General features: G+C 41.7%; 1 protein-coding gene across 1 annotated transcript; it reads right to left on the bottom strand.

The window, feature by feature from the left end:
* Nucleotides 1–8,829: 8,829 nt before the first annotated feature.
* Nucleotides 8,830–9,183, bottom strand: LOC119238317 (40S ribosomal protein S27-like). The gene has a single exon (XM_037501990.1). The coding sequence runs from the start codon at nt 9,137–9,139 to the stop codon at nt 8,885–8,887; it is 255 nt and encodes an 84-aa protein (XP_037357887.1). The 5' UTR covers nt 9,140–9,183; the 3' UTR covers nt 8,830–8,884.
* Between the last annotated feature and the right edge of the window lie 11,665 nt (nt 9,184–20,848).

The following is a 20,848-nucleotide window of genomic DNA, read 5'->3' on the forward strand; positions in this document are numbered from 1 at the left end:
TGAACCTCCTAGGTATTCTCACAAGAGAGCTTGTTGTGTATTGCTTCTCAGCCCCTACAATCCTAAGAGAAGCTTGCTCGATGAACAACTCAATTCTGCAGTCAATTACCAGCAAGTTCATGAGCCAATCCTCTTTAAAAAATACATAGGAGAGAAGATCTACTTGTTTAATGCTATTCCTTCCACAACTTCTTTCTGGGTATTTTCCATAATTGAATTGTCTACAAACAAAACGAGGATTACTGCATCTAATAGTATATGGCATTTCGTAGACACTTTTGAATGAAACGTAACAAAGCACTTTGAACAAATGTTCATTAACTATGTGGGTCTGTCAGAGGGCAGCACACTCAGCATTTATTAAAGGAAAGGATTCGTACAATTTAGACATGTCCAAGTGTTAAGAAACTCTTGCTTACAAAGTGTTTGAAAAGTGTCATCTTTTGACAAAAATTTTTTTTAATTTTTCTCTTTCTATTTCACGTATATAATGTATGCATATAAAAAACGTTATATTTTACATTAGCTAGAGGAAATATTTTTAAAATCCTGAGACACCAACCTTTTTTTCTCTCCCATTCTATCACCTCTGCACTTTCTGCTCCTTAACCGAGGTCTGTGGACCTGACATGCTTTATTCTTTCATGGACTGGAAACAAAGATAATTGTAATCTAAGCTGTGGACCTATTTTTTTCCAGTCGTTCTGTTTTTCTTTTTATACCTAAGTCACACCATCAAGAGTCCTTCGACTTGAAAATTTGGCCAGAGTGGCAACAGTAAAGTCATGAAATCAAAAAAGAAAAATTATCTGTATTTAGCATGTATTTGCATCTGTTGCTATTTTCTGCTGTCCTATTATATTGTCCCTTGATTCCAAAAGAAATATGGTATACATAAGAAATGGAGAGAAGGGGCATTGAGTCATCAGAAAATTCTGTTGCTCCAGATGGCTCCAGATGGTTCCAACATTCAATTCCCACCTATGGAATTTGGAAAATTACCCAGAGCATATTTATTGTTCTGTATTTTTTTATATTCAAAAGGACCTTGAAGAGTTTTGGTCTTTGGATATCTAAAGCATTATATTTTTATGGTCCTCAAGGCTGACCTACCAATAGTAGGAAACCTTTTGCCAGGAATATATTGAATAAGATTTTACTATAGGAAAGCATCTTAAGCTAGCAATTGACAAATATGGGGACTCGAGACTTCTAAATGTTTGCCCCAATATTTGATTTATCAGCTGGTACAGTGTAACTCCACAGTAGACACTTAAAGTGGGCAGCTTGAGCAGCTACCCACATGATTTAAGAAAAATAATCTGGTGTGTATGGAAGTGGGGGAGGGGGCCAAGCTGTTTAACCTCAATAATTTAGACAGATCATTTATAGAGAGCAGTCTGCTAGGGGATAACTCAACCCCCTTATTTAGTTACTGCCATGATATGCCAAATAGACAGAAAAAATCAAAAGGCCATGAGATGCTAGATTCTAAGAGTCAGAGACAAATGAACTAAGGCACCTATTCTCCACAAAACTAGAATCTAATGGACAATCTGAAGAGGCAGGAACGGAGGGAGGGCGGGAAGAAGTAGAGAGAGTAATGAAAAAGGGAGTAGCAGGGAGAAGAGATAGGTTCTGTCTAGGGTTTCAGAAAATGACAGATGATATTTAAGCAGGCTCTAGAAAGCTGTGTCAGCTTTCATGCAAGGTGATAAGTACATCTCAGTTATGAGAACACTTGGGCAAGATATTTGCATTTTCTGTCCTATAAAATAGAGTTTGCAGTCTGAATCCACTTTTGGAGTAATAAGATGAAAGACTGCTTCTTGAAAACAAAGGAAATGCATTTTATCAATTGCCTTTTTAAAATAATCTTGATCAGTTGTTCTCAAAATGTGATTTCTGTACTAGCAATATGAACATCATATTGAGAGCTCATCAAATATGAGAATTTGTTAGAAATTCAGATTCTTACCCCACCCCTGCACTGGCTCAGAAACTCTGGGGCTCAGGCAGTTTTAAGATACTCTACAGGGGGTGTTCATGCTATAGGGGTGCAGGATACACAGAGCAAGAAGCTTCAAATCATCTTGTGATCCGCATCTTGCCAGGGGAAATAATTAAAACTTTCCTAAATGTCTAAACACATACAGCATCAAGGCCAGTCTTGAAAGAAAATTTTTTCAGTGAATAAATGAAAGAGATAAATGAAAATAACAAAGATTTTTTTCATGAAGCTAATTTTTATTATTTATTGGATAATTTTAAAGGGCCTTATTAAAATTTTATTGTTACATCTTTATTCTTTTTATGAAACAATAGTAAATGGATTTTTTTTTCATGTAAACTCAATTGGAAAAATAGATTACAATCCTGTGTTGGCCCTCAAAAAGAATTTTTAAGGTGTTCGTCCAAAAATTCAGACATCTGTAAACCACTAAAAATTAACAGGATATGCAGATACTCGTGAGAAAACAGCCACTGTTATGTATTTTTTTGAGTCAATAGTGTTTTACTAAGAGTTTTGTGCATCTGCGCTCCAAAAATGTCCAAATTAAGTCTGAGGCCCAAAAGTATATAAATATAATAAATGTCCACCATCTCTAATGTTTTTTATTCTAGGATCACCATTTTCATTATGAACTGTCATTTGGAAGATTTCTTGTTTGTGATGATATATATGTGATGATATATATATATGTATGTATTTGTTTGGTAGCTTTTTAAGATCCCCAAGCACCTTACTTGGAGAATAGAAAGGGTGAGTAGAGACAGTATCATAAATAAACTATTATTATTTTTAATGTACATTCGTCATCCTCATGCACTAATGCACAATATTATTTATTAGTTTAATCACTGTTGTGAGAATTGTTATTACTATTTTATAGTGTAAAACTGAAAATGGAAAATGAAAACAGGAAAGAGAAAAATACATTCTATCTTGGGGACATGTAAGATTTACTATACCTAATCTCTACATAGACAAACTATATTTATTTCTATTACAATACCTTATTCATCAATGTATTAAATTGCCTCATACCCCAGTAACCAGTGGAGCATTAGTGACCACTGAAACACAAACCTCATTTCTTCCCATCATGTCCCACATCCTTCCCTTCATTACCATCTTACTATAACCATCCAAGACCCAGGTTTCAAAAGTTCAAGCCTCAGATTACCACAGGGCAGAGCAGACCATTTCTGCAGGCCTGGCTGGTTCCAGAGTATCTGGAGATTAAAAATTGCTGAGTGCATCCACTCATATCCCCAGCCACGATCTTGATCTGGTGAGATGCGCCAGCTGGGTTGTGAATTCAACCTTCTCTGGAAATCAACAGTTCTTATAATTAAAACCAGAGTCTGATCTTTAGCTTGTCCTATTCCCCTCATTGCAAGAGAAAAGAATACTTATATCTACCAAGGAGAATGTCTAGCTTTCACTAGTCAGTGACCCTGAATTGGCCATTGATCATCCTCAGTCATTCAGTGGTGCATCAATGGCCCCTGCTAGAGATTTACAGTTAGGAGAACTTAAAATTAACACATCCCCTACATCATCCCTGTGCTGGAGCTATTGACTCTGTGTATTTCCTCTCCCTGACTTCTCAACTCCACTCACCATTGGTGAAAGTTCTAGTGATTGTGTAACACATATCAAGGCTAGCCTTACCCCACCTGGCACCAGCAATGGCATTTTCATTGCCAGCAGCTTTCTCAGAATCAGCTTCTTAGAACCGCTTCTGTCTCACCTGGCTAGGTCAGTTTCCCTAGGAAACAGGTGCTGAGACAATAGATTTCCAAGCAGAAAGGACACTGGGTAGTGTTCTCCCAAAGCATGCAAGCAAGGGAGAGTGTCCCTAAACTGGGACAGAGAGCTTGGCCCATCGCATGAACACTCCAACCAACGCTGGGGTGGCTTTTAAGAGTTGTCCCACCATGAAGCAGGAGGATCAGTCCTTTGTAGCCCAACATCAACCAGTCATTGAGCAGGGGCACAACACCAGGCAGCTCCCTTCCCAGGGAGGACTCGCCTATGAGCTCTCAGCAGGCAGCCTTCCTGTGGCTGGGAGGACAGGTGCTAGTTTCTAAAGGGGGTATCTGGGGATGGAGAACCAGGATGATGCAAACGATGATACAAATTAATTCTGGCCTGTGCTTCCCAGCCTGGCATCTGTTGATGTATCCAGCCTCACCTGCCACAGCACCTCTACGCAGGCTTCTTCAGCCAAATGGTCTCCCAGGTGTGCCCTACACAATTCACACACCTTATAGCTGCTCAGCCTTGGGTCACAGTGTGCTGCCTGCCAGGGGTACCTTGCTCCCCCCGCCTTTCTCAATGTTTCTCATCTGACCCAGGCCCCAATTTCCAGGAAGTCTCATCAGTGAATTCCACCCAACATTGTGCTCCTCCTGTGATCCTGCACTGATCACATGACAGAGAATACCCTCAGGGGTCACTACTTTATATGCATTTTCCCTGACTTCAACCAGACCTCAGGTCCTTGCTAGGATGCAAATGTGAACAGTCAGTAAGTAGGTCTCTGAGCCTCAGTTTCCCCACTTGGATTAAACCTAGAACATATTTGCTTATGTGAATGAATATCTGAGCACCTACTATGTGACAGCCCTCACAACTGTTCCTTTTTCAAGACCTAAGAGGTACAGAGTTACATCACTTATGGAGTCCTTAGCTTAGCATATAAAAACCAGAGGCAGCCAGGACAAATGCTACAGCTTCACCGGATGGAAAAGGAAGAAGGTGGGAATCGGTCTGGAGATAAGAAAAATGTGACCCCCCACCTCCATACATGCCTTCCTGCCCTGTGACTCACTTGCCTTTAACAGTAATACCATATGTCTGTGGTTACTAGTTTCTACCCAATTCTCCTGAATCCCCAAGAATGCTCTTCTCCCTCTCTCCAAATACAAAAAGAAGTTTTGGCAAAAGAGCAAAAATAGCCACCCCCAAAAAAAAATCTAAATCAGTAGGGAGGAAAAAGTAATTTTGAGAGTTTGCCTTTAAACCTGTGTCAATTCCTTTAAGAGTTTAGGACCTCGAAGCAATGACCAGTCTTTATTCCTAATTGACTTTAAACATCCAGCAGCTTCACAGGTGTCTGTCTCCTCGGCTTAAAGATTCTGCCCTGAAAATGAACTTCTGCAGGGCTGGGATAAATAAACTTCCCTCTTCTATGAGATCATGTCTCCTTTTCATGAAGTATCTTTGTTCCATGCTCCTGGAATTTCTAAATGTGTGCTTTCTCGATTTTGTAAATGGGAAGACCATAGAGAAAGAAAAAGAGGGAAGGGCTGAAGATAAAAATGTGGCCAACCATGTATGTCTCCTGCTGCTGTCAGCAGCTTGGCCAGGGGCTCATCTCCAAAGAAAGCACAAACTTCCTAGACACAAGCCTTAATCCCTATATAAGGGGGTCATGGGGGGCCAGCCAGATCTGTCTGACTTTAGGCTAAAACCTGGTCTAAGAAGGTGGACCTCACTGCTTGGAACCCTGCACTATTCATCACCGAGCCTCTGATTTGCAGGGTTTTGAAATTAACTGCTTTAAGTCAAACCTCCCAAGCAAACACACAGACTCACCTTTGTTGCTGATGCCTCAAGCTTCCCTGATCTTGCCTGGCCTGTAGCCCCTCACTTCTGTGTCCAGGGGCACCCCAGACACCAACTCTGGCTCTATTCCCCAATATAATGCTCTCTGGAGCCCATGGACACATCCTAGTGAATGATGATGCTTCTGAAACTGGAAAATGTGCTGAAAGATAGCAACACTTCACCACGAGGACACACAGGCTCCTGGAATTATAGTATCCTCATGTATGAGCCACGGGCTATGCCAGGGGGGTTTCAGGACCTACTCTTTCCCCCCAGTTTGTTTCTGAACTTCTTCACTCTCCATAAACCAACCCTCCATTCAAACTCCCCTGTCACAGCATCCCTACTGACAAGTGATATGTGCCCAAGCAAGCCTTCATCTCTCTGGGTCTCAGTGTCTTTACCTATAAGGTGAGGATACTGGACAGATCAGCTCTGAGTCCACAAAACAGCAATGGGCCTCAAACACGTTGTAGGGTAAGTGATGAGCAGGCTTTTCTGCCCTCCCGCCATTGGGATTAATGATGGATCCCAGTGGTCCTGAATGCATGCCTATGGCAGGCACCTGGAGTGGGGTATGGGCATATGTAAGTGGGTACCCTGGACTGAGAGGCTGGCCTTTAAGGGCATCATCATGGGGAACCAGAGGAATAGAATGGAAGAGCAACAGAATGAGAGAATCGGAGAGCCCGGAAAGAGTGAAGATTCAACGGAGGTTAGAGAACCTGCCAGCCTCACGGCCCCCCCAGCACCCCTGCCTGCTGGTGTACCTGGCAAAATCCCAATAAAAGCCTGAAAAAACACTGAGGGCACTAGGACCCCCCTTTATCCACCTGCATAGGATCATAGAGATCCTGCTCTGTGCCTGCCTGCTGCTACACACATGCTCTTCTCTTCCATCCTAGTGGGCTGTCATCTAGAGCATTCCACTCTCTCTTAGAATAGTTTGATTTGTGCTGAATTTTTAGGGCCACCAGTGAACTCCATGTGGGGGTTGCTAATTGGTCAAGTTCGAAATAAAGAGAGGTCTTAAGAGGAAGGCACACCCTTTCAGGTAATAGTTAATCATTGGTCATTCCAGAGAAGAGGAAGGCATTTGCCTGCTCACCAACATCTCCAGTAGAAATGATCTTCATTGAACCATTCACTGCTCTTTATACATATACTATCCAACTAAGTTGACACTGGAGTCTCTTTCCTAGAGAAGACTGCAGGTAGAAGAGTACTTCATACTTCTTAGATTTTTCTCATGGCTTTGTGTTGAAACACCACTGTCTTGGAGACCCACACAGGGTCAGACCAGTGTGGTTAGGACTTAGCCATACTCGTTTTTAGCTTGACCTATTATTGTTTGGGCATCATCTTTTCCTATTCACATAGCAAAATCTGCTCTTGTTTCTGGTATAAAACTTCCATTGTTTCACAAGTTTTCATCAACATATTTCCCTCAGTGCAAATGCTTAATAAGTAGAAAAAAATTCCATTACAAGGTCAATGAAAAAATTAACACCTATGTGATTTCCCAGACTTTACTAGGTGTTATGCTTCAAGGGGAAAATTGAGTCATGGCATAATTGAGTATATGCAATGATGAATAGGTCTGACTGTTCTCTTGAAAGTTCTGTGATTCTCCAAGTGCCTCAAAAGAGACTTACAGTGGCCAGACACTGTCACTTTTCTCCTCGACCACCCAAGAGTGGCTGTGTGCCATGCAAATCCCATCATCCTAAAGCTTATTATGACAGACATTGCAGCCCATTCTGACTGGCCAGTCCTTCTATCAACCTGTCCTTGAATTTCTTAGGCAGCCCATAAATGAGAACTGCGTGATTGCTATTCAGTTGGCATAAAGTTGAGATATTCTCCACTTACCTTCATTTTTTTCTCTCTACAACTTTTTTGAAAATTAAAAAGAAATACAGAAAAGTACAAAGAAAAAAATCTAATAGTCATCCATTTTCCACCTAGCCGAAACTAACCATTCTTATTCTGTTCTGTCATGTGGATTTCCACTATTTTTTTTTTAATTATTGAGGTAACATTGCCTTACAACCCTCTATATGACTCAGGACACCTTGTCAGATGTACATCACCCACACCACACCCACCACCAGAGCACCTGTATCTCTTTATCATAGACCATCAGGCCCTCTTCCTGCTTTATTCCCTACCTTCCCCTCAAGTAACCACATTTATGAAGTCATTTTTCTAGACTGTGTTTTGATTCAGTTTTGTCATCTCCTTGTTTTGTTTTTCTATATTCCACATGAGTAAAATCATCTCAGATTTGTCCTTTGCCCTCTGGCTTATATCACCCTTAGTGTAATCCCCCTCCAGTTCCATCCATGTTGTCACAAATGACAAGAGTTTATCTTTTTTTGTAGTTGAATAGAGTCCATTGTGTATATATACCACATCTTCTTAATTCACTCCTCTGTTCTTGGGCACTTAGGTTTAGTCCCCATAACTTGGTTATTGTAAATAGTGCTGCAATTAACATTCTTCTCTTTGTTTTTAATTACTCAGCTTGCTAAAAATGGTATAGGCCTATGATAAAAATGTAGAAAATCACAAAGCCAAGTTGAAAAAAAGAAGTAATTATCTCACAGCCTGTAATAGCTGTTCATATTAAGTTCTAATGATGACACATCTTTCTATGCAGAAAGAAGAAAAAATAAACAGAGAAAGAGGTGGGGAAAATCATTTATTAAAATGAGATTATTTTTATATATGCATTTGCCATTAAAAAGACTTCATTTCAAATTTACTTTTATGAAATAAAAGAAACTACAGTGAAATAGAAGAACAGCAAGTAAGTGCTTCCTTGCTTTTTAAAAAGATATTTTTAAAGATGCCTCTGAAGTTAAGAAATGAGTTTATTAAAACATCAGAAGATCAGTCTTCAAAGCTACTATTGAACATTTGAAAGCTGCTATTGAACATTTCCTCTTCATTCTCTGCTACCTGCTATAAAAGAGTAAGATTTTCATATCTGCTCCATTCCCTCTTTTTTCTCTCCCTACTTTTCAGATGGTTGTTATCTTATTTTTACATCATGCATGTTAATAGCATTCATATTTTGCTCTTCACCCTTAATTTTAGAGTTGTTTAATATTAATTCTACATTTATAGGAATTTAGCATTCACCACCAGTACTTACTGGGACTTTTACATCCTGTTATTCTATATTTTTTTTTTTTTTTTTTTTGTATCCAAAACTTGTTTATTAGGATGGTTTCTCATTCATCTTGATTCAGGGTGCTTTTAGTGCTGCTTCCGTCTGAAGGAGCATCCTTCTGTAAGCCTTGCTTTTCCTCCTGTAGGCTGACAGAGGACAGTGGAGCAGCCAACACACCATACTACCGTTTGTGCATGGCTAAAGACGGTGGTGATTTTATAGCATCCTGGGCATTTCACATCCATGAAATAGGAATTGGGGCTCTGCACCAGGCGCTTCTTCTTGTGTTTCCTCTTCTCCTCTTCTGGAGAGGGATGAAGGAGATCCTTTGCGAGAGGCATGTTCTCGTGGGGAGGTCGTCACCGCCGGAAAGGGCCTGTTATTCTATATTTTGATTCATACCTCAAGTGTCTGACTTTTACTTGTAACAAACAACTTGTAATTGTTTTCCAGAAATTTCTTACTTTTGGAACTTTACAAAGTTCTTAAGTTCTTTCATGCCTCAAACTCCCTTTATGCCTGAATATCTTTGTAGATTTAAAAAAGGCCAAGGTTAAATGTTTCCCTATAGGGATTCTAGAGCTCTGGTGCCATTGCCTTCTGCTGCCTTTTTTTTTTTTTAATAAAGATTTATTTATTTATGCATACAAGAACTGGGGTGTAGACCAGAGGTGCTGGGGGGGACGGTGAGAGGATCCACCAGAGACAGAGTGGGAAACAGAACAGGCAGATCTACTAAAAAACACTGTTGAGGGAAGTAGCAGGGAGACAGGAGAGATATGCTGTGCCTTGTGGATTGCTCCTTGGCCAGCCGAGAATCGAACTCTTGCTGCAGTGGTTGAGGATAGCTTGATAGCTTTCTTTAACCCCTGGGCCACCAGGGAGGCTCTGCTTTCTGCTTTTAATTATTGTTCTGGAGAGTCCGAGAGCACCGTGGGTTTTTCTTTTCTTGTAGAAGACTTGCATTTTCTCTCTTGATTTCTAAGGAATTATTTGAAGCTCAGCATTCTAACTAAAACATATCTTAATGCTGAGCTTGCTGCTTCTGATCTTCCTAGAACATAGTATTGCCTTTGGATTTACAGAATTAGTTTTATCTTTCCTTCAGAAAACAGTTTTTCATGATTTCCTTCAATAATTCTTTTGAGACACCCCATACTTTCATGTTGAAATTTTCTGCATTTTTACAGCAATTAGCTTCAATTCAACTGCTTTAATTTTTGTGTTTTAATTACTTTTACCAAGATAGTTTCAAGACTTTCTTCTATGTAAAAAATTCAAATTTTAACCATGTCTAAATTTTGTTCTTGGTTAGCAACAAAAGTTCTTTGCTAAAATCATTACCATTTTTTAGGTGACATCATTTCTATAGTGATATCATTTCTTTCTTGAATTTAATTCCATAGCACTTCCATAACTCTGATTTCACTCTAGATTTCTATTATTTTTGGGTTCTTGACTAATCATATTTGTTCTCTTATAAAGTGAAATTGTTCTTTGACATAAAGCTGTTGCAAGGAATTTGTTCAAGTTATGTTTTCTTCTAAAATCTAGTTCTTGCCTGCTCACTTTGATTTGCAGTAGATTTATTGTTTCTCTTGCTGTCGTGTGAGCATTGCTGCCATGTGCTTTGCTGCCATGTGCTTTTGATACTTTGCTATTGTTAAACAGCACTGAGTCCATCTGGTCTGGTTCAGCAGGCTGAGTTCTTGGTTCTCTTCCCTCATATCTAAAACCAGTTTAAAATCCTGTCCAAGTTGAGGATTTTTGCGTCAGTGTTCATTAGAGAGACTGGCCTGTCGTTTTCTCTTTTTGTGTTGTCCTTGTTTGGTTTTGGTATTAGTGTAATGCTGGCTTCAAAAAACATATTTGGTAGTTTTCCTTCCTAATCTTTTGAAAGACTTTATGTAAGCTGGGGACTAGTTCGTTTCTGAATGTTTGGTAGAATTCATTTGTGAATTGTTTTTGCAATGATATAAAAGATACAAATTAAAAATATATGTTTAAAAAGACAAAATCCTGTCCAAGTTACCAATGGGAGAACTCACCTGAGATGCTGGATAAGGCAGATTTGGCTGGAAAGCCTTTTCTTGCTCACTCCTCTGCTACTTTGACATCTGCTTTCTGCAAAGGGTCAGCCTTACCTATTGCAAATAGTGATGGGGGTGTCCCATTACCATTGCTCAGTGACCTTGAACTTCCACTGGTTTATCCAATCCCATGCCCAACCATTAAGCTCCCTTGTCTCACCTCTTTCTTTCAGTATCCATTCTACTATCCCTCAGACAAACAATAAATAAATAAATATATATATTTTTATTATATATATATATATATATATATGGTCATTTTGTGTAATTTTCTTCCTTTCAAATTGGGACAATTGAGAATTTTCAGAATTTTATTTTCTCATCAGTCTGGCATTTGGAAAGTGCCGCTGAGGCTGGGTTCTACTCTGTTCCAGTATCTTCTGTGTTTTTCCATAGAAGCAAATTTTTAAAACTTATTATACATTAAGTTTCTCCTTCCATTGCTGTTTATGAATTTTTAGGGGTTTTTTGCAATGTTTCCTTATTTCATCAGATTTTGGGGAGAAGGGTGCAGTCTGATTCTGCCAAGTGAATCTCCATTTTCTCTAGATGATGTTAAATTGTACTACATGTTCCCACACGTGATGGGAAGATAAGGTGCCACATGAGGTGGCAAGAAACTTCAGCACAGTAGTCCTTCCCACACAGGAGTGCACATGAGGGAAGTAAGGGATAGCCCCCACTCACATGGTAACCACTGGCTGAGCAGCTGCTCTGTGGTGTGCCCCATGCCAGACGCTGCAACATAGGCATGAGGAGAACCAGGCGGCCTCTGCATCCTCTCAGAATGTACAGCTTTGTGAGGCAGACAAACATGAATCCAGAAAGCGCACAGATAACACTGCATTTAACTGCCCTCAGCTTTGTGGGAAAACTTTTGCTACACGTAAAAGAATGAAACAAGACTACCACCACACACCAAACACAAAGATCAACTCAAAATGGATAAAAGACCTGCATGTAAGATCTGAAACCATAAAATACATAGAAGGAAACAGGCAAAACACTCCATGTTGTACGCCTCAGAAACATCTTTGAGGACTCATTCCCAAAAACAAAGAAAATAAAGGAAAAGATAAACAACTGGTATTATATCAAACTAAAAAGCTTCTGTAAAGCAAAAGAGACAGTAAGCAAGATGAAGAAACACCCCAAAGATTGGAGAGAAAATATTTGCACTCCACACGATGGATAAGGGACTAATATCAAAGATCTAAAAAGAGCTTACACAACTCAACAAAAGCAAAATAAAGAATCCAGTCAAAAAGTGGGCAGGAAAGCTAAAAAGACATTTCTCCAAAGAGGAAATGTAGTTGGCCAACATGCACATGAAAAAATGCTCAACTCTTATAATCGGGGAAATGCAAATCAAAAACCACAATGAGATAACACCTCACACCAATAAGAATGACTAACATTAAAAAACTAACAACAACAAATGCTGGTGAGGATGTGGAGAAAAGGGAATACTTTTACATTGCTGGTGAAAGTGCAAATTGGTCCAACCACTATGGAAAGCTGTGTGGAGGACACTCAAATTGTTATAGGACAGGGAGAGGGGCAGCCCAAACCCCACAAACCTGCCTATTCTAAATGGGTTCTACCATCCTCCGCATCAACACAAAACATATGAGACTTTAAGGGAACCTGGAACCTCCCCCCTTTCCTGGGGACCACCCTGTTACAAAATTACTAAAAAATGGATCTACCATATTATCCAGCAATTTCACTCCTAGGAGTCTTTCCAAAGGACAAAAAACATTAATTCACTCCTATGTTCATTGCAGCACTATTTACAATAGGTAAGATATGGAAACAACTCCAATGCCCAAAAATAGATGACTGCATCAAGAAGATGTGGTACATATACACAATGGAATACTATTCAGTAATCAGAAAAGATAAACTTTGCCATTTGCAGCAACATGGATAGAGCTGGAAAGGATTATGCTCAGTGAGATAAATCAGAAGGAAAAAGAAAAATATCGCAGTTTCACTTATAGGAGGAACATAGGAAACCATAGAAGGAATCAGAAAAAAGAAAAAAGCAAACCTAACAGTCAATCTATAAATCAGAGACATTTAGCAGGGGTCAGGGAGGAAGAGGGATCAAAACAGGAGGGAAGAGCACATGAGTCTATGGTGACGGTTCACAGGTGCCTTGGTGGTGGCAACTTTATGGGAACAACACCAGAGGAAAAATCAAACATTGCACAAAAATGAACAATGATGTCATAATATATAAGTAAAAATTAAAAAAAAATAAATGATCTCAGCTTTGTAAGATGAAAAGCATACTGTGGACTGGATGGTGGAAACAGTAGCACAAATATGTGGATGTCCTTGAAGCTCCTAACTCTGTGCTTAAACATAGTAAAGAAGTAGGACAAGAAAATACACTAGGCCCTGTGGTAAATGAATGCTACCTCAGTTAAAAAAAAAAATAGTTAAAAGGGCAAATTTTATGTTAGGTGCATTTTACCACAATTTTTAAAAATGAGCGCAAGTCATATGAGAGGGAGATGACTAAGTGCTGGGAAAGTGTAGATGAGGATAGGTCAGAAGACCCTTCCCTGAGGAAGAAATGATTGAGCTGACATCCAAAGGAACTATAGGAGGGAAGTTATTATAGGGATAACCTTGAAACCACTGCAATTTATAAAAAAGATAAATCATTCATAAATGTTGGTACTTTATTATTGGTATGGCAGGATAATATATTTGAAATATTAGCTGATATTTCCCCCGTTTTACTTTCACCTTCCCACCCTTCTCCTTACACCTCCCCTCACCCTACCCCAGGGCTCCAGGCAGCTAAGTTTGCTGGTGCTTGTTTTGTAGGGATAGGGGAGCGGAGAGACACAGCAAGGAGAAAAACCAAACAAACTTTATGATTCATTCTGGATGTTGGTGTTACCAAAAGACTAGAAATTTAGGTGAAACAAAGAGATGTTCAGGTTTCTGGAGAAAAAATATGAACGAAAGAACCAGCCTCCCACCCACTCCGATGTAAAAGAATTTCCCAATCTTGGGATAGAAAGCCTCTGGGCAAACAATGAGATCAAAGGAGTAAGGAATGCTGAGGAAGAGGCAGTTTGGGGTCAAGTGCAGAAAGGCATTCAACCCACAGGCAGGTGTGGGATGAAGCAGCTGAGGGCAGGAGAGCCTTCCTGTTCTTGGGGAAGAGCCTTGGAATGAGGCAGCGATATGCAGATAGGAAGTGCTGCCTGGTGTTTGGGGGCAGCTAGAAGGTCCAGGGCAGTCTCATAGAGTGTGACAGAGCAATCACTGTCCCCTAAAGGCCCAGGAGGTAGTTGAGCCTGCTGATGAATCTGAAATTGTTGGGAGAGTGATGGTGTCTCCTTGGCAACCTGAGTGAACTGATAACCAAGGACCAGATGAGTAATGGGCTTCTCAGCAGATATCTATGGCCTAGATGACATCAAGGGCTCAAAGGCATTCCCCTGCAGGATTCCAGCATCTCCACCTCACCCTCTGTCCCTGCTGCAGCACCCATCTCAGATTAGACACATGAATCAACTAAGATGAAGTTTCTGCCATCTTCACAAAGGGAGGGATCAAATAAAATAAAAATTGGAATGACTCATAGGAAGATAAAGTAACTAGTTTTTTTTTTTTCAAAGATTTATTTATACATATGAGAACTGGGGTACAGGACAGAGGTGCGGGGGTGGGGGTGGGGTGAGAGGATTCACCCAAAGACAGAGTGGGAAACAGAACAAGCCAACTGACTGAACTACACTGCTGAGGGAAGCAGCTCAGTGGGCAAGGCAGGAGAGGTCTGCTGCACCATGTGGGTTGCTCCCTGGCTGGCCAGGGATTGAACTCGTGCTGCAGAGGTTGCTGCAGAGGTTGCAGATAGCTTCACAGTGCTGTGCTTAACCCCTTGTGCTGTTATAGGACAGGGAGAGGGGCAGCCCAAACCCCGCAAACCTGCCTATTCTAAATGGGTTCTACCATCCACCGCATCAACACAAAACATATGAGACTTTAATGGGAAGGAACTTTAATACAATTAGGAAACAATACAGGAAAGGCAAATAATCTAGTTTCTAAATCAAGCACCCAAAGCTACCCATCCCCTTGTGGGTAAAAGTCCATCCATATGGGATTGGCCCAGAACAAGGCCCCAAAGCCTGCCACAAGTCCAAAGCATCTCCCAGTGGGGACCCACAGAAAAGGGTCAGAAACAATCAGACAAGCCCGGAAGGAAAAGAGCAAAATCAACATCAAGATAAAAGCTGCCATGGTCCCCTCCCCACGGGTCTCACCCACATCTGTGTTACCCAGTCCACGACCAAAAGACAAGTGCAGTTTCTTCACATGTCTCTAGGCTCCACGCGCCTCCTCCAGGTCTCCTGGCTCCATCCTGCTTCCTTCCTTCCTCAGTCTCTTCTGCAGCTTCTCTTCCTGCTCAGCTCCACCCTTCCTTGGGTGGGGCAGGGAACCTGGAACCTCCCCCTTTCCTGGGGACCACCCTGTTACAGTGCCACCAGGAAGGCCCTAAAATAACTAATTTTTGCTCCCTGATTTCCAGAGTGAGGTTTGTAATAATAGCAAATTCTCCTTACATACTCTTTCTACAGGTCATATCACTGGGGGGTTGCGGGGAGCTATGAAGGATTAGATTTTTCCCTGCTGGGACATCACATTGGCAAGTCCAGCCCATCTACTATGGCTGAACCACTCTAGAATGGGGCCACAACAGTGCCAGGCCCTGCCCTATTTTTTCAGCAAAGCTGCTTCTTTTCTGTTACTTCCCATTTAGGAACTTGATAAATCTAATATATGGCTTAATGACAGTGATGATTTCTTCATGTGTCTATTTTTTAACCTCCTGCCGAATGCTCAGCTCCTAGAATAGTGCCTGCTACCTAGCAGATTCTCAACAAATATTTGTGGAATGAAAGATTGTATCTTTGTTCCTCTATCTAGTTGAATGTCTTCTACAGTGCAAAGAATTTACACCAACTTCAAATGGCTGCCGGGAGACCTAAGTTGAACAGATTGGCCAACTCGCCATGCGATTCTGGATGTACCCAAAGACAGCTTGATGCTTTTAGATAACTTAGTCTAATTTTTAAAACTCAAAAATGCACACCCAGCTGAGTCCTAATTGCAAAAATATTTTCAACATCTGGAATGTAGAATACTTAATGGATTGTTCCTATCCATACCCTGTTGAAGAGAAGCCTGGAGGTTAGAACCTGCCACAGTTAAAATATTATACTAAGCTGTTTAGGCCTTTCAATGTTGCGTTAAACTCACAGTTCCAGGGTAACGCTGTGCTGAATGCTGAGAGCCATCTGTGTCAGGAGAAGGGCAGGCTCTGCACAGCGTGGTTATACTTCCCTCTCGTGGTGAAAAGCCACCCACAGCCTCTGACACATTCCAGAGAAAAACCTCCAATCCTACCACTAATGATAAATGTGCAGGGACCACATTCTGTGACAGCAGTTTGACAGATTTTCTTTCTGTTACTCTTCACAGCAACCTTACTTCCAAGGATGTAACTCATATCTCCCATCGTAATGTTAGGGGGAAAAGGATGTCCCTTGCTCTATAGCAGTAACAGATGGGGAAACTCAGTCTCAGAGAAGTGAGCCTGCACAGATTCACTCTAAAGGTAGTAAGTAAAAGAACTGGTGCAAAGCCAGGTAGCTGTGTCTGATTGCAAAGTCCATACACTCTCCCCTCTGCTGTATAGATTATTATTAACAATAGTGACTTGTTCATATCTGTGTCACCAGTGTCCTGCACACAGTAGATACTCACTAAGTGTGGATTCCCCAGCACCCCCTTGTACTCAGATGTAGTCTTGATGCCCAGAGTTGCTGCTGGTCAAGCTAAAATGTAGAGTCAGGCAGGGGGCCTCTCACCAGTACAAAAGTCTTGGTATGAGGATATCTGCCGAAAACAGCAGGCAGAGACATTCTGGTCAGATTAGCATAAGCAGCTAGACCACCTTGACAGGAAATTAAGTGTAAACAGGGACTAGAGATTGGATGTTTTGATCAGCCACAACAATGGAGACCCCCAGGCACAGCCCCTATTCACTTCCCCCCTAGCTTGTGCCAGACAATTATGCATCCCCAATCCACATTCCCATCATGCACATTCTTCCATGCATTCCTCCAAGTACTTGCCTACCTTCCCTGAATCTGATACCAAATAAATGTGATACTGGCTGGGGGTAGGGGGATAGGGAATGGCACCACGTCTCCAAAGATGTGAGGCCCTTTTGGTCTCTCTCTCTCTCTCTCTCTCTCTCTCTCTCTCTCTCTCTCTCTCCTTGGTCTTTGAGTTATTGCTTCTCCATCCCACACCACTCCCAAAGCTGTCACTCCTCAAGGTGACAACTAAGTATTTGTTGAATGAATGAATGACAAGAGTAGCAGTTGTAGCTTTTCAACAGCAGCTTATTTATATATGCTGTATTGACATATATACAGTAATGCAGCATTTACACATGGGGATACTTTACCTCCTTCAGAGGATGTATGATTAGGTGATGTCATCCTGGTGCAAATGTCAGAGTGTGATTATGTTATAGGACAGGGAGAGGGGCAGCCCAAGCCCCGCAAACCTGCCTATTCTACATGGGTTCTGCCATCCGCCGCATCAACACAAAACATATGACACTTTAATGGGAAGGAACTTTAATAAAAACTAGGAAACAATACAGGTAAGGCAAAGAGTCTAGTTTCTAAATGAAGCACCCAAAGTTACCCGTCCCCTCGTGGGTAAAACTCCATCCATATGGGGTCGGCCCAGAGCAAGGCCCCAAAGCCTGCCACAAGTCTAAAGCATCTTCCAGTGGGGACCCACAGAAAAGGGTCACAAACAACCGGACAAGCCCGGAAGGAAAAGAGCAAAATCAACATCAAGATAAAAGCTGCCATTGTCACCTCCCCACGGGTCTCACCCACATCTGTGTCACCCAGTCCACGACCAAAAGACAAGCGCAGTTTCTTTACATGTCTCTAGGCTCCATGCGCCTCTTCCAGGTCTCCTGGCTCCATCCTGCTCCTTCCTTCCTCAGTCTCTTCTGCAGCTTCTCCTCTTCCTGCTCAGCTCCACCCTCCCTTGGGTGGGGGAGGGAACCTCCCCCTTTCCTGGGGACCACCCTGTAGCAATTACTCAAACATGTAGTTACACACCTAGGCTGTGTGCTAACCTATCGGGAACACTAGCACATATGTGGTCCACCTTGACCAAAACTCCTCAAGCAATAATCATTGCATCTCATGAGATAAACGCTTGCCATGCATACCTACCATCTGATTATGCCTAGTCTCATGAAGGTAAGCCTGATTCTGATACATGTTTTAGCCTGTTATTTAAACAACCTTTAAGCACCTTCTTTTTATGAAGCTGCACGCACTCATCATCAACATGATTCATGACGACCTACTATGTGTTGAACACAGTTCACACTCCCACGAGGCTTGCGCAGTTTGATATGTGCCTGAAGCCTCAGAGTCAGTTTGCTGCTTTTCCCTCCACTTCTTTAAAAGCAAGACCTGGCGCACATTCCTGCATCTATTTGCTGTATGGTGTTTGAGAGTGTGGTTGATTTTAGCATCCTAGATTACCTCAGTTACTTAGTAGCATGTGGGTAATAGCTTAAAAAACAGGAAGAAAGGGCAGAAGTGGGAGCATTGTGTTGTGTGTTTTAATTGCACTCATTAAAAACAGCCCTGGAAAATTATGTTTGTAAATCTGAACCTCAGGTCGTTTTTGTAACTGTCAAGGGACCCTCCTTCCTAAGTCATGAGCCTGTGGCATGACTCAGGATTAAAGCATGAAGACCCCAAAGTCATCACTATTTCCCAGCTGGATGAGCCACTCCACATTCAAACATGAGCAAGGAGAGGGAAAGTTAAGGGAAGAGCAGTTTGGGTATCTACCCAAAAGATATTCTATTAATTCACAAATGAAAATATTTGAGTATATGTTATTGAATCAAGGTTCGCATGGTGAGCAATGCAAGTCATTAAATTTCTATTTGTAAATCAACAAGGAAACTGAATAATCCCTAAGATCCTTTTCATCTCCAAAACACCCTGATTAAAATGAGAGGAAAATTGCCTTTCTGTTTTATTATCAAGATCAAAGAACGAAGGTTAAACATACCCCACTGTGTTCTGAAATCTCTATCTTCTCCTTGTTACTGCAAATGTATTCACTCAATCAGCAAATATCTGCTGGATAATACATGGGTTCCAACTTAAACTAGCTTTGGGCTTGGGTTTGAAATGGAAGGAAAACTTGCTTCACAGCCTCCTGTCAGCCCCAGACTTTTGATGATGTCCCTGTCTTTCTCTGGCTGAGGGCGTCACAGTGTTATAGGGCAGCCCCGATATTGAACGGGTTGCCTGGCTGTGGGTCCTCACCCACACACTTAAAAGGACTTATTAATACTCCACTACAGGCACACACAAAAGGTTAATAAAAGGTTTATTTACAAGGGAAAAGGAAATAAAGAAAATGTACAACTTAGGGAGAAAATAGGGAAATAAAGTCTTTAATGCACCCTACCCGATCCGCCGACCTGGAAACCAAAAGGCACTCTCAGAGCTGGCCGGATGCTGTGAGCTGGCGGAGAGCCAAAATGGGGAAACCCCTCCAAAGCCCACGTGTCTGGCTTTATACCAACCTGGCTGCTTAACCCCACCCTCAGGTCCCAGCCACCTTCCCTCTGGTGGTGATGGGATTTGGAGTTCCCAGTGTCTTTGGCTTTGGCATGGGGTGGGGGTGGAGTCCACAAAGCCTGTATGGAATTAGCTTTAGGACATCCTTTTCCCCCTAACAACAGTAAATAAGCTGCCCTCCAGGGACTAAAGGCTCCCAAAGTGTGGCAGACTGAGAAGGAAGAGTAAGCTTAGATGGTGAGTTAAGCCCTAACGGGGACATTGCTGCCTGAGAAGAGACCTTGAGAATGGAACCAGCAGGGCCGTCTCCTGCAGCCTCAGCTGATCAATTCCAGGATGCACTGACCTTCCCCTTTCAAAGATGAGGACTCTAAAGTCAAACCCTCCCTTTCCGCATTGTCACCACAGATAGCAAATGATACTGAACGCTGGCCTCAGTTTCGCTCAGCCTATAAAAGGAAACAGAGTTTGAGGGAAAGGAAAGTGGTTTAATTTGTCGACAAATGAGGAGGGCAGCAGACCTGCATCTGAAAGACAACCGTCCTGCTCTTCGGCAGAGGGCAGGGGTGTTTATACAAAGAAGTAAAACGAAAGGGAGATGGAAGGAGTCCAGGCAAGGTCTTTTGATGCAAGCATATGGAGATTGCGGGTGGATGCCAGCTTGCTTTGTTAACACTGATGTTTAACTTCCTTAGATGTTTGACTTCCTTATTATCCTCTTAGGGATGTCCTTCCTTTTCCTTAGAATGCAAGAAGACAAACCTGTCAAACAAGGGGCTAATTGCAAGAAATACTGGAAAAACAAACTTGTTAATGCTTATCTGGGAGACTGGTCATAAAGAAGGCAAACTTGTCAAATAAGGGGGAAATTGCAAGAGATGGAGGAAGACAAACTTGTTAATTCTTATCTGAGAAACCAGTCATTTGTAACTGTATCACAAAGACCAAGAGAGCCTGTGGTGGTGGGAAGCAGGAACACACCAAACAAACTGATCAGCCTAGGAAGGTCCGAAGTCATCCCCATGGGTGTCAGGGGAACTGGAGATTCACTTTTCCCCGCCAATGGGGACAAGTGGGTAGGGGGAGTTGAGGGCACCCTTAGGAGTTACTGTTGTCCAGCATGTCACACATACAGATCTTTACTTACCATGCAGGTACAGCCTGATAAACCTGTGGTGAATTGAAGACATTTAACACACCTAATCTACTGAACATTATAGCGTAGTCTGCTATCCTGAACATTCTCAGAACACTTCCATTAGCCTACTGTGGGGTCAGCCTCCCC

The sequence above is a fragment of the Talpa occidentalis genome, unplaced genomic scaffold (assembly GCF_014898055.3).
Source record: "Talpa occidentalis isolate TD23 unplaced genomic scaffold, MPIMG_talOcc4v2.1 talOcc4.11, whole genome shotgun sequence".
NCBI classification, from domain to species: domain Eukaryota; kingdom Metazoa; phylum Chordata; class Mammalia; order Eulipotyphla; family Talpidae; genus Talpa; species Talpa occidentalis.

Coding starts and splice junctions, on each gene's coding strand:
- LOC119238317 (XM_037501990.1), bottom strand. CDS start 9,139: ATGCCTCTCGCAAAGGATCTCCTTCATCCCTCTCCAGAAGAGGAGAAG.